Raw genomic sequence first — 13220 nt, 5'->3', positions numbered from 1 at the left:
AGTGCAACAGTAACAAATCTGGTCAGTGCCAGATGTAGTGGTGTCTTGCACAATTTCAGGGACAGATTCCAAAGATAGTTATGTAATGAGCATTTCCAAATGGGTGCTCAGTTTGATAATGCCATTTAAGATGGCAAATAGAAAACTGTGGAAACCACAGAGTGAAATTGTTTGGAGTACTAAAGGACAGATAATTGTAGGTCTCATCATTCCTGCAAGCTGTGCATCACCACTGATAAACCTTTCATCTTCAGACCAGCCTCACCAAATAGCAGTGCAATAGCAACAAATGTGGCAACAGCTTCATCTGCAGTGTATTTGGCACTTCATCGATGCTACAGAGTGACAAAGCAGAGGTCCAATATCCCAGTAGTGGTGACACACCTACTGCAATGGAATTGGAAACAGAAGAATACATGAGCACTTTGGAAGACATGGACATTAAGGACATGACAGAAGACATGGACATCTTTAAAAAAACAGCAAAACCAAGAGGTATGATCTCATACAAATGGAAGGGTTCTGTACCTATTTGTAAATAAAAAAAAAAAAAAATGAAGATGTTAGAGTTAAAATATAACAAGAAACAAAGGCAGCACCAAGGGGCAAAGACTCCTGTGGCTCGGTATAAAAATCCAAGTACCAGTAGAACAAGCAACATCCACAGGAATCACACACGGCAAAACAATATCAACTTCAAACGTCCCAATGGAATGAACAGTGGCACAGCCTTCTTAAAAGTCCAAAATTTATTAAAGATTGTTAGCGCTTTCACCTTGCTGGCTTCATCAGACAAATGCTTAAGAAATTTGGAAGTATTTAAATATTGCATCCAACTCGCCTATTGGTACAGACAAACTGACATCATTCAATTCAATTAAAGTTGCAAGGCAGAAAAACATATATATATATATATATATATATACATATATATATATATACATACATATATATATATATATATATATACACATATATATATATACATATATATATATATATATATACACATATATATATATATATATATATATATATATAAAATGTATTTAAAGTGTATAAAACAAACATTAAAATGCAGAATTGCAAATATATATATATATATATATATATATATAGAATACATATAAAATTCACAAAACAAAATAACGCAACTCTGTCAAAGGCTTAGATGTTAAACAGAACATAATGCCCCATTAAGGTAACACTAATTAGATAAGTGTCAAAATCACTGGACACTCAGAAATAACATACTATACAATTAAGGTTGTTCTAGTCACCTTCAAAACACTCAAGCCTCAGACTATATTCCCAACAGGGTAGTGCAGGGGCAACACGAAGTGAAAAACTTTACATAGTTCAAAAAGGTATAAAATTACATCATGAATAAACACAGGGTGTTACAACTCCCACTTCATGTATAAATAAAAATAAAGATGAAAGTTCTAACATTCTAAGAGGGGCACCACCACTTATAAAACACAAAGGAGCTTGTGGGTATCATACGATGCTATAAAACCACTGAAAAGAAAAAGCCTGGGTAAAGGAGAGACAAAAAAAAAACATTAAACTACCCTTCTATTAGAAACGGTTAACCTTCTGTTCCGCAAGATAGGTCTAAGGGAAGCTTTATCATTTAAGCCCGGGACCTTATCAGCTCTGCATCTGATAATCCATCTGAGCTCACATTCTTCCGTATAAGTCTCAATATCGCCCCCCTGTTCATTAGGTCTAATGAATTGTAAAACTGAAAATAAAAAAGTGTGCACGATACCCATTTCTTTATGGTGTTTGGCCAATGCATTGGAATCCGTACCAATGCGTATGTGGTAAATATGCTCCCTTATACGCTCCCGGAGTTTTCTATTAGTTTTTCCTATATAGAAGGCCTCACAGGATACACATCTAGCGAGGTATACCACCATGATTACTCTGGCAGTTGGTATTCGTATGGAAGGTGTACTCATCCCTTGATGCAGGGTGTACAAATGTGCACCTTTGGTCTATAAACTGACATTGTCTACAACGATGGCATGGTCTAGTGTTATCCTGGTCACGCAAAATGTGCCCATTCAAACCATTTAGGGGAGGGTGGCACAGAATTTGTTTCAGGTTCTTCCTGTTTTTAAACACATAACTGGGTCTGCGACCCACTATTCTACTAATATTCTCATCTAAAAGAAGTGTGCCCCAATATTTCTCAAAAGTTTCCTTAACAGCTGTAGTATCAGAGGTAAAAAACATAGGAACTCTCAAGAAACTGGTGTTACCTGACCGCTGTGGCAAATCCCCCATGTTAACCTCATCAGAGAAATAAGGACTCACCCTAGTTGTCCTTAAGGAATTCACCTTGGTGATGGCTTTATCCACTTCTTGATGGCTATAGCATCTGTCTCTCAATTTCTCCCTAAGACTAGACACAGTTCCGTCAGGTAACAATCTTCTGTAGGATTAAGTCTGGAGGCTCTCATAACCTGCCCCCTAACAACATTACCAAATACAAAAGAGATACTATCCCTATGAAGTAATGTGTTCCTATAGCAAGCCTTCCTGTGGACTGCAGTATTTAACAGGCCATTACCAAGCCTTTCAATATTGATATTCATTGTGTTAATTGATAAGAATGACTATAGAGAGAGCATGAGGTTGATGCTCAGAGAAGATGCATATTACACTAGGACTGAGATGGTAGAAGTGATGAACAAGGTTTTTAAGGTATATGACACGTTTTTTACCTCTGATACTACAGCTGTTAAGGAAATTTGAGAAATATTGGGACACACTTCTCTTAGATGAGAATATTAGTAGAATAGTGGGTCCCAGACCCAGTTATGTGTGTTAAAAACAGGAAGAACCTGAAAAATTCTGTGCCACCATACCATAAATGGTTTGAATGGGCACATTTTGCGTGACCAGGGTAACACTAGACCATGCCATCGTTGTAGACTGTCAGTTTATAGACCAAAGGTGCACATCTGTACACCCTGTATCAGGGGATGAGTACACCTTCCATACGAATACAAACTGCCAGAGTGAACATGTGGTATACCTCGCTAGATGTGTATCCTGCGAGGCCTTCTATATAGGAAAAACTAATAGAAAACTCCAGGAGCGTATAAGGGAGCATATTTACCACATACGCATTGGTACGGATTCCAGTGCATTGGCCAAACACCATAAAGAAATGGGTATCGCGCACACTTTTTTATTTTCAGTTTTACAATTCATAAGACCTAATGAACAGGGGGGGGCGATATTGAGACTTATACGGAAGAATGTGAGCTCAGATGGATTATCAGATGCAGAGTTGATAAGGTCCCGGGCTTAAATGATAAAGCGTCCCTTAGACCTATCTTGTGGAACAGAAGGTTAACAGTTTCTAATAGAAGGGTAGTTTAATGTTTTTTTTTGTGTGTCCTTTACCCAGGCTTTTTCTTTTGTCAGTGGTTTTATAGCATCGTATGATACCCACGAGCTCCTTTGTGTTTTATAAGTGGTAGTGCCCCTCTTAGAATTTTAGAACTTTCATCTTTATTTATACATGAAGTGGGAGTTGTAACACCTTGTGTTTATTCATGATGTAATTTTATACCTTTTTGAACTATGTAAAGTTTTTCACTTCGTGTTGCCCCTGCTCTACTCTGTTGAGAATATAATCTGAGGCTTGAGTGTTTCGAAGCTGACTAGGACAACCTTAATTGTATAGCATGTTATTTCAGAGTGTCCAGTGATTTTGACAGGATTATCTAATTAGTGTTACCATATGGACATTATGTTCCGTTTAACATCTAAGCCTTTGACAGAGTTGCGTTATTTTATGTTTGTGAATAGTATATGTATTCAAAATATATATATATATATATATATATATATATTTGCCAAAACAAACTAGTATTCCCAAGAGAAATGAAGAATATCAAAACCCTTGCAGCAGTCGGCTATAAGCACAAACTTGATATGCACAAATCAATAGGCACTAATACACTATTTTATCGTTTAAAGCATTTAATGATAAGAACAGAACACATAAGCGCTTTCACGGAATCAACCGCTTCATCAGATGTAACATTACTAGTACCATTCTCTTCACTTATATACATAAAATTCAAAAATTCAGAGACCAATGAACATCTAATTGATTAATCACTGTGGTTGAATTAAAGTGCTAGTGCTACTTAAAAACAGATAAAACATATAATCCAAGTTAAAACTGAACTAAATATGCTTATCACATTATAAATACAATATTAATCCATTTAAATTAGTACCTTATACATCTAAATAATACTTATAAATATAAGATCTAAAACCATAACAGTTTAACTTCATAAAAGCCTATACTACCTAAGTCTCCTAGCTTTCAGGATGGGTTTAATCGAAACACTGTCATTGAGGCCATAGCCTCTATGCGCCCCTAACCGAAAAATCCATTTTAATTCAGCACATTCAGTGTCATTAGTGATATTCCCCATCCTGATGTTAATAAATTGTGTATGTAAAATTTGAAATACAAATCTATGAGAGGGTCCTTCACTCAAAACATGTTTCGATATTGCATTGTATTCTTCATTTCTATTAATACAATACATGTGGTCTCTAATGCGTTCTCTCAGGGTACGATTAGTTTTCCCAACATAAAAGTGAAAACATATCTCGCAGTGGGCCACATACACAACATTCTTTGTACCACAATCCCCATTGCTCTTCATTTCCCACAAACACCCTGTACCAGGATGTCTAAAGAATCTTGATTCATCAATATATGCGCATTGACCACATTTCCCACATTTCTTGGTATTACAAAACAATCCTGACCCTCTCAATTCATAATTAATGTTTAATTTACTGCGGTAACAAAGATTCTGTTTTAGATTCTTTGTGTTCCGAAAAGCATAAATGGGGTGATCACCCACTACCCCCCGGGTTTTCTCATCAACCAAAAGAATGTGCCAATTCTTTTCTATAACACCCTGAAACCTGCTAGTATTATTACCAAAGGGTAAAACCACATGCAGTCCTTCATTTCTCACTTTTTCTCTCCTCGGTCTATTAAAACCTGAAAAATATGGTTGAGCAGTAGTATCCCTCAAAGATACTACTTCTTTGCAGACTAAATCAATACTGTTTTCACCATAACCCCTCTGCATAAGATCCTTTTTGAGGTTATCTAATTCTTGCATCAGTTTATTGTCATCACAACAAAGACGTGCAAGCCTTAACGCCTGCCCTTTTACAATGTTATTAAACAATTTAGAATTATGCATACTAGTACGATGCAGGTACGTTGGACAGTAACATGGTTTCCTGTATAACTCTGTTGTGAAACCTTTCCTTTCCTTTCTCACTGTAACATCCAAATAATTAATAGTAGTAGTAGAAAATTCCATAGTGAATTTCAAAAATTCACTACTATTATTGATGTATTCATGATATTCTAACAGCTCCTGTACAGTTCCTTTCCAAATAAAAGGTCATCGACAAAACGTCGATGAAATACTATACTTGGGTGATCTATTATATTCTGTTTCTCCCAGGCTACCATAATTAAGTTGGCATAAGCATTGGCACAACTAGTGCCCATTGCTATGCCTTTCTTCTGCTTAAATAGACTTTCATTAAAGAGAAAAATATTATTGTCCAATACTAACTCTATTAAAAAACATAAAAAGTCAGTTTTAACCCTATCCATACCTGCATCAGTTAATAGGTCATTCAAGATTGAAATTCCTATTTCATTTGGTATGCTCGTAAACAGTGCCTCTACATCCATGGTAACCATTAATAAATCTGTTGTGTCCCCAAATTCTAAACTAAACTCATAAAGCCCCTTTAAAAAATGTTCCGTATCTGTTAATACTTGTGGATAACAGCTAAGTACTTTTTTCAATTCTTGATCTAAATAAATAGACATAGCTTCTGTTACCCAACCTGCCCCAGCCACAATGGGCAATTATGACATTCTACCAATGCTCTCCTGATGTTGTTGACAATCACATCCACACTACTCATGTCAATAGTTTCATATGCATCAGTATTGAGCATGTCCATCATTGTGTCAAAATAATAGGAACTATTCATAACGACAGTTGGCCCGCCTTTATCAGAGGGCCGAATAACAATACCAGAATTGTTCTTTAAATCTTTCAAAGCTTGTATTTCCTCTTTGGTAATATTTGATTCTGCATTAACAGTACCATACTCAGCGTCATTGTACACATCATTTTCAAATGCTTTTAAGATAAGATTGTCAACAACATCAGGAGAGCATTGGTAGAATGTCATAATATGAATATATTAACAAATGAGTTGTTTGAATATTTTATTGTTGATTTTCCTGTGATTCCGCAGTTACATGGTCTACCTAAGATCCATAAGCACCCTACTCTGCCCAAATTTAGGCCCATTGTGGCTGGGGCAGGTTGGGTAACAGAAGCTATGTCTATTTATTTAGATCAAGAATTGAAAAAAGTACTTAGCTGTTATCCACAAGTATTAACAGATACGGAACATTTTTTAAAGGGGCTTTATGATTTTAGTTTAGAATTTGGAGATACAACAGATTTATTAATGGTTACCATGGATGTAGAGGCACTGTTTACGAGCATACCAAATGAAATAGGAATTTCAATTTTGAATGACCTTCTATTAACTGATGCAGGTATGGATAGGGTTAAAGCTGACTTTATATGTTTTTTAATAGAGTTAGTATTGGACAATAATATCTTTCTCTTTAATGAAAGCCTATTTAAGCAGAAGAAAGGCATAGCAATGGGCACTAGTTGTGCCAATGCTTATGCCAACTTGATCATGGTTGCCTGGGAGAAACAGAATATAATAGATCACCCAAGTATAGTATTTCATCGACGTTTTGTCGATGACCTTATTTTGATCTGGAAAGGAACTGTACAGGAGTTGTTAGAATATCATGGATACATCAATAATAGTAGTGAATTTTTGAAATTCACTATGGAATTTTCTACTACTGCTATTAATTATTTGGACGTTACCGTGAGAAAGGAAAGGAAAGGTTTCACAACAGAGTTATATAGGAAACCATGCTATTGTCCAACGTACCTGCATCGTACTAGTATGCATAATTCTAAATTGTTTAATAACATTGTAAAAGGGCAGGCGTTAAGGCTTGCACGTCTTTGTTGTGATGACAATAAACTGATGCAAGAATTAGGTAACCTAAAAAAGGATCTTATGCAGAGGGGTTATGATGAAAACAGTATTGATTTAGTCTGTAAAGAAGTGGTATCTTTGAGGGATACTACTGCTCAACCATATTTTTCAGGTTTTAATAGACCGAGGAGAGAAAAAGTGAGAAATGAAGGACTGCATGTGGTTTTACCCTTTGGTAATAATACTAGCAGGTTTCAGGGTGTTATAGAAAAGAATTGGCACATTCTTTTGGTTGATGAGAAAACCCGGGGGGTAGTGGGTGATCACCCCATTTATGCTTTTCGGAACACAAAGAATCTAAAACAGAATCTTTGTTACCGCAGTAAATTAAACATTAATTATGAATTGAGAGGGTCAGGATTGTTTTGCAATACCAAGAAATGTGGGAAATGTGGTCAATGCGTATATATTGATGAATCAAGATTCTTCAGACATCCTGGTACAGGGCGTTTGTGGGAAATGAAGAGCAATGGGGATTGTGGTACAAAGAACGTTGTGTATGTGGCCCACTGCGAGATATGTTTTCACTTTTATGTTGGCAAAACTAATCGTACCCTGAGAGAACGCATTAGAGACCACATGTATTGTATTAATAGAAATGAAGAATACAATGCAATATCTAAACATGTCTTGAGTGAAGGACCCTCTCATAGATTTGTATTTCAAATTTTACATACACAGTTTATTAACATCAGGATGGGGAATATCACTAATGACACTGAATGTGCTGAATTAAAATGGATTTTTCGGTTAGGGGCGCATAGGGGATATGGCCTCAATGACAGTGTTTCGATTAAACCCATCCTGAAAGCTAGGAGACTTAGGTAGTATAGGCTTTATGAAGTTAAACTGTTATGGTTTTAGATCTTATATTTATAAGTATTATTTAGATGTATAAGGTACTAATTTAAATGGATTAATATTGTATTTATAATGTGATAAGCATATTTAGTTCAGTTTTAACTTGGATTATATGTTTTATCTGTTTTTAAGTAGCACTAGCACTTTAATTCAACCACAGTGATTAATCAATTAGATGTTCATTGGTCTCTGAATTTTTGAATTTTATGTATATAAGTGAAGAGAATGGTACTAGTAATGTTACATCTGATGAAGCGGTTGATTCCGTGAAAGCGCTTATGTGTTCTGTTCTTATCATTAAATGCTTTAAACTATAAAATAGTGTATTAGTGCCTATTGATTTGTGCATATCAAGTTTGTGCTTATAGCCGACTGCTGCAAGGGTTTTGATATTCTTCATATATATATATATATATATATATATATATATATATATATATTTTTTTTTTTTTGCAATTCTGCGTTTTAATGAGTTTGTTTTATACACATATATATATATATATATATATATATATATATATATATATGTGTGTGTGTGTGTGTGTGTGTGTGTTTTTCTGCCTTGCAACTTTAATTGAATTGAATGATTATGTCAGAGTTTGTCTGCACCAATAGGTGAGTTGGATGGAATATTTAAATGCTTCCAAATTTCTTAAGCATTTGTCTGATTAAGCCAGCAAGGTGAAAAAGCTAACAATCTTTAATAAATTTTGGACTGTTTTTAGAAGTCCGTGTCACTGTTCATTCCACTGGGACATTTGAAGTTGATATTGTTTTGCCGTGTGTGATTCCTGTGGATGTTGCTTGTTCTACTGGTACTAAGATGTTAGAATTAACTGTTATTTTAAGAAATAGAATTTTAGGGGCAAATACTAGACATTCATTACCATTTATTCATTGTTCAAATTTGCCTACAATACAGTCAGGGGATCGACTTTGGTCGCCCGTGACAGCGCAACAGTCAACTCTGGGATATATTTTATATGCAGCCCCAAGACAAATTCTGTTGACTCAATGTGGCCCCGCAAGCGAAAAGGTCGGACACCCCTGGTCTAGAACTTTGTCAACAGGTGCTGAATAGGAGTCAAGATTACTGTCTAGGTGACCACTTAGTAAACTTTAGCCACTTACGATACAATTTTCTAATTGAGTTTGTGGGAAGCTAGAATGATGCATATGGACCATGGATGTGAGGAAGGGATCCCTGGCAATCATGGGAATTGGAGAAGCTATGCAGTGAGCTTCAGATGTAGATCTGGATGGAGGAGTCCCTCCAGGTGGGACAATAGGTTTGGAGCTGGGTCCAGTATCCCGAGTTTCCAAAGCAGATAAGGCCACAGGAAGGAGAACCAGAACTGCAGAAGCCAGAATGGAGCAATGAAAATTATTCTGTTCTTTGACCTGATGGCTTTCTTTAGAAACTGACATCAGTGGAATCTGTAGACAGGCATTGAGTAGACTGGGGGGCCAATCATGAAGGACAGCGTCTCTGGGCAACTCCCTGGCGGGGGGTAATTAGGGCAAAGTAACTTTTGCACTTGTTCAGAGGGGACAAACAGGTTGCAGCAAGGTTAGCCCCAGCGATGGGATATCTCGACTATCACCACTGGATTGAGAGATTACTCGTGAAGCATGAGGATGGTTCTGCTCAATTTGTATGATCATGCTGGTGCACCCTGGAATGTGCGTTACTATCAGAAAGTGATTGGAGGAAATCGCTCATTGCCAAACTCTGAGCTCTTCTCAGCAAATGGTGTAGGGACCTGGTTCCCCCTTGCTTGTTGATGTCCCAGACAACCGACATATTGTCTGTATTGCAATCATTCCCAAGGGGGAGGGAATTCTGAAATGCCTGAATGCCAGAAGCACCACCCTCATCTCTACGACGCTAACATGCAAGTTGGCCTCCAGCTGGGACCAAGTACCTTGGACTCTTCTCCAGATAATGATCCCCCACCCTATACGGGACACATCGGTGGTCACTATGGCTTGGAGTTGAGAAGGGACAAAGGGAAGGTCTGATATCAGAGTGAAGCTACCAATTTAGGTCTTCCTTGCAGCATTTGGTGAGCAGAATAAAATGGGACATTGGTTGATTCAATAATGACTATTGGAAGGCCAGGAGCCATTGAAGAATTCACATGCAATATCTGGCCAAGTGACAGATGGCTGCCATTGACCGGACAAGCATGTAGACTGAGTCTTGCTGCTATTTTCTTGTTTCGAATAATCTGGCCCACTTGTGATCTGATCCTATGGAGTCTTTCTAGGGGATGTGACGCAAGGCCAGTGACTGAGGAGCATAACTCCAATGAATTCCAGGTGTTGTGATGGCTCTAGATGGGATTTTTCTTAGTTTATAGTGATTCCTAAGATGGAGAAAATGTGAAAAGTGTAATCTCGTGCCTTTAGGAGTCGATATACAGACACATGGGCACATCTGGAATCCTAGCAGTCTGAGACAAGCTGCTGCCACTACCATGCACTTTGTCAACACCATGGGGGCTGTGGTGAGACCAAAGGGCAATACCCTGAACTGACATTAACTGGCTCCCAGCTGGAAACACAAATCTTCTGGACCACTTGTCTATTTTTCTGTGGTAATAAGCATCCTGAAGATCTATTGAGAACATACCATATTTTTCCAAACATGGAATAGACTGAAGCAAGACCATCCGAAATTTGGTTTGTTGAACTGATTTGTTCAACTGACAGATCCAAAAAAAAAATCTGTCTCCAGTCTCCTGTTTACAATTGGCACTGAAAAGAATCTTGAGTAAATTCCGGATCTTAACTGGTCTGGTGGGACTGCCTAGATGACTATTTCAAGCAGTTTTTGAATTTCTAAGACTGCTACCTCCCTGTGACTGGGTGGAACATCCAGGATTTCCTCAGTCTTTTTGGTTCTTCTGAAAGGGTGCTGTTGTAACCTCTGGTAATGATCCTCTGCACCAATTTTTCCAGTCATTATTTCTAGCCAGGCAGATTGGTACAGGGATAATCATCCAACTGCCTCCTGAGGAAGACAACTGGGCCTCATTTCAGGGAGCACAGACAAGAGTTGCCAGAGACCCTCTGGAACTCTTGACTCTGTGGGCCACTTCTGCCTCTTGAATAGCGCGCCTTCCATTACTACTCCCCCTTCTGCCCTGGGAGAAGTCAGCACCACGCGAGTCATGGAAAGGTCCTTCGGTCTTTTTGAACCAAACTCTACCACTTCTCTGGTTCCTGGAATAAGGTTGTGGAGGAGTGGAAAAGCATACGCACACAGCAGATAGGGTCTTTCCATCTTTCTCACATCTGGCTTTGGGGTCAAACAAGGATGATCAGTCAAATGGAGCATTGACAAAAGACTTAAATGGCTCAAGGAACGTAAGCACATCCAGGCGCGTCTCCTAATGGCTACGCCTGAGTCCACTGCTCTTGTAGTCCCTTCAGCAGCATGAACAATTAGCCTCATGGACGAATTAGAAATTGATTTTAGGGTGGTGAGCTAAGAAGCAACTTTGTCTAACTCCCTCAGCTTCTTATCAGATCTCTTTGAAGCCTGGTAAAATGTGCCACATAAAGGACCTGTGAGTGAGGGTCACTGAATCATATATGTGCTTCCCAAATCTATCCATTGTCCTAGACTCCTTTTGTTAGGAGGATGGATAGTAGGACTCGTCTACAAGCTCCTTTTTAGGGGATGCTGCAACCACCATGGCATCAACAGGAATACCTTTGATCCAATGTTACTCATATTTAGAGGCAGAGAGAATGTGATCAGGCCTCTTAGGGTTTTGCTCGATAGGGTTTGGTATCTTCCAAGACCACTGAGCAATCAACTTAAGATCACCATGGGTAGATGAAATCCAAGATAGGTAGAGGGCTGGGCACAAAAAGCCTCTATGTAAACTGGTTCCTCTCAGGAAGATTGAATGGTAGTCCAGCCACCCCACTGTATAAGTATTTCTAGTATGTCCCCAAAGGAAACATCTACAGGGGGTGAGACTTACGGGAAACTTTCCCTTCACTGAAATCAGTATATTCTGTGAAGGAATCATCAGGGGAGTCCAAGCGCCTCTTGCACTTTTTCTTTGAAGCTACCTCTTCAGTGGAATGGGTCCAGAGAGGTTTCCGAAGACAACATAACCAGAGAAGTCTGGTCTTGAGACATTTCTGCCCTCTGTCCCGGGTCACAGACTGGCAGACAAGAAGTTTGGTCAGACAGGGTAGGCATAGACTGTTTGCTCAAAGTGGACAAGGCCCTCTCCATAGCATGAAAAGCAGCCGCCCCACACACATGGGGACAGGAGCCCAGAACCAAAACACTTTCCTTTGGAACCATGGTCCCATCTTGCACTGAGGCCACCTCCAGACGTAGAAACCAGGGCCAAGCTTACATATGCCAATTCACCGAGGGGCATGGAAGGCTCTGAAATAATCAAAGTCAAACCCCCCCCCCCCCCACAGAATCAACAATGAAGCCCCAACCCCAGGAGGTCTCCAGTTCAGAGGAACTAGTAGAACTCAGGGTAACTATCAGTGTTGGAGAAAGAGCTCTGGACAGCACTGAAGCAGTCGAAGCCGGGAAGGTCAGCAACAGGGGCTCCAAAATCTCAGCTGGAGTCAAAGGATAAATATGAATCGGCGTAGGAGGCGGCAAGGTTCCAGAGCCAACAAGGCTAGGAACCATGGATGGAGATTATCTCCTCCCCGTCAGGAGCTAGTCTACCAGTCTCATGATATCAGACTCAGTCTCTTGGTGGACCAAACAGAGGAGGCTGACTGAGACCTGGGCAGCCATCTCGCCAAAAAAGGACTGGGAGGATGGTCTGCAAATGGATTTATGGAGGAGTAGGTTGTACATAAAACTATAACCTGAGGGTCCTTTGGCACCAAGAGGTCTGTTGGTACCTAAGGAAGAGATTATTGCACAGATACAGAAACTGAAGAGGTCAGTGCCAATGGCACCAAGGGATAAGAATCTTGGCCCATGAGTGTTGAGGAAGCTGTCAGCACTTTGGGAGACTTGGCATATTTCAAAGGCGGTTCCCAAGGAGTCGTCGGAACAGAGTAACTACACTTTTTTGGTTTGGAAGAAGCTGGACTTCTGATCTCAGAATAGATATTGCCTCTTCAAATTCAGACTTAAGGCCTTTCAAAATTAACTTATTCTTACACTCTATCAA

At 38.9% G+C, this 13220-nt stretch overlaps 1 protein-coding gene across 1 annotated transcript in view; it reads right to left on the bottom strand.

Annotated features, from left to right (window-relative positions):
• The window catches only part of KDM3A (lysine demethylase 3A), a 2231127-nt gene that overhangs the window by 1614119 nt on the left and 603788 nt on the right, over nt 1–13220 (bottom strand). Inside the window, exon 10 of the mRNA XM_044063465.1 lies at nt 5965–6230. Coding sequence (XP_043919400.1) covers nt 5965–6230 — 266 coding nt within the window. The remainder of the gene's footprint in view (nt 1–5964; nt 6231–13220) is intronic.

Source organism: Protopterus annectens, chromosome 2.part1 (assembly GCF_019279795.1).
Source record: "Protopterus annectens isolate FY-2018-M chromosome 2.part1, PAN1.0, whole genome shotgun sequence".
Classification (NCBI taxonomy): domain Eukaryota; kingdom Metazoa; phylum Chordata; order Ceratodontiformes; family Protopteridae; genus Protopterus; species Protopterus annectens.
The sequence above is the reverse complement of the archived record's forward strand: the minus strand, read 5'-3'. Positions and strand labels throughout refer to the sequence as shown.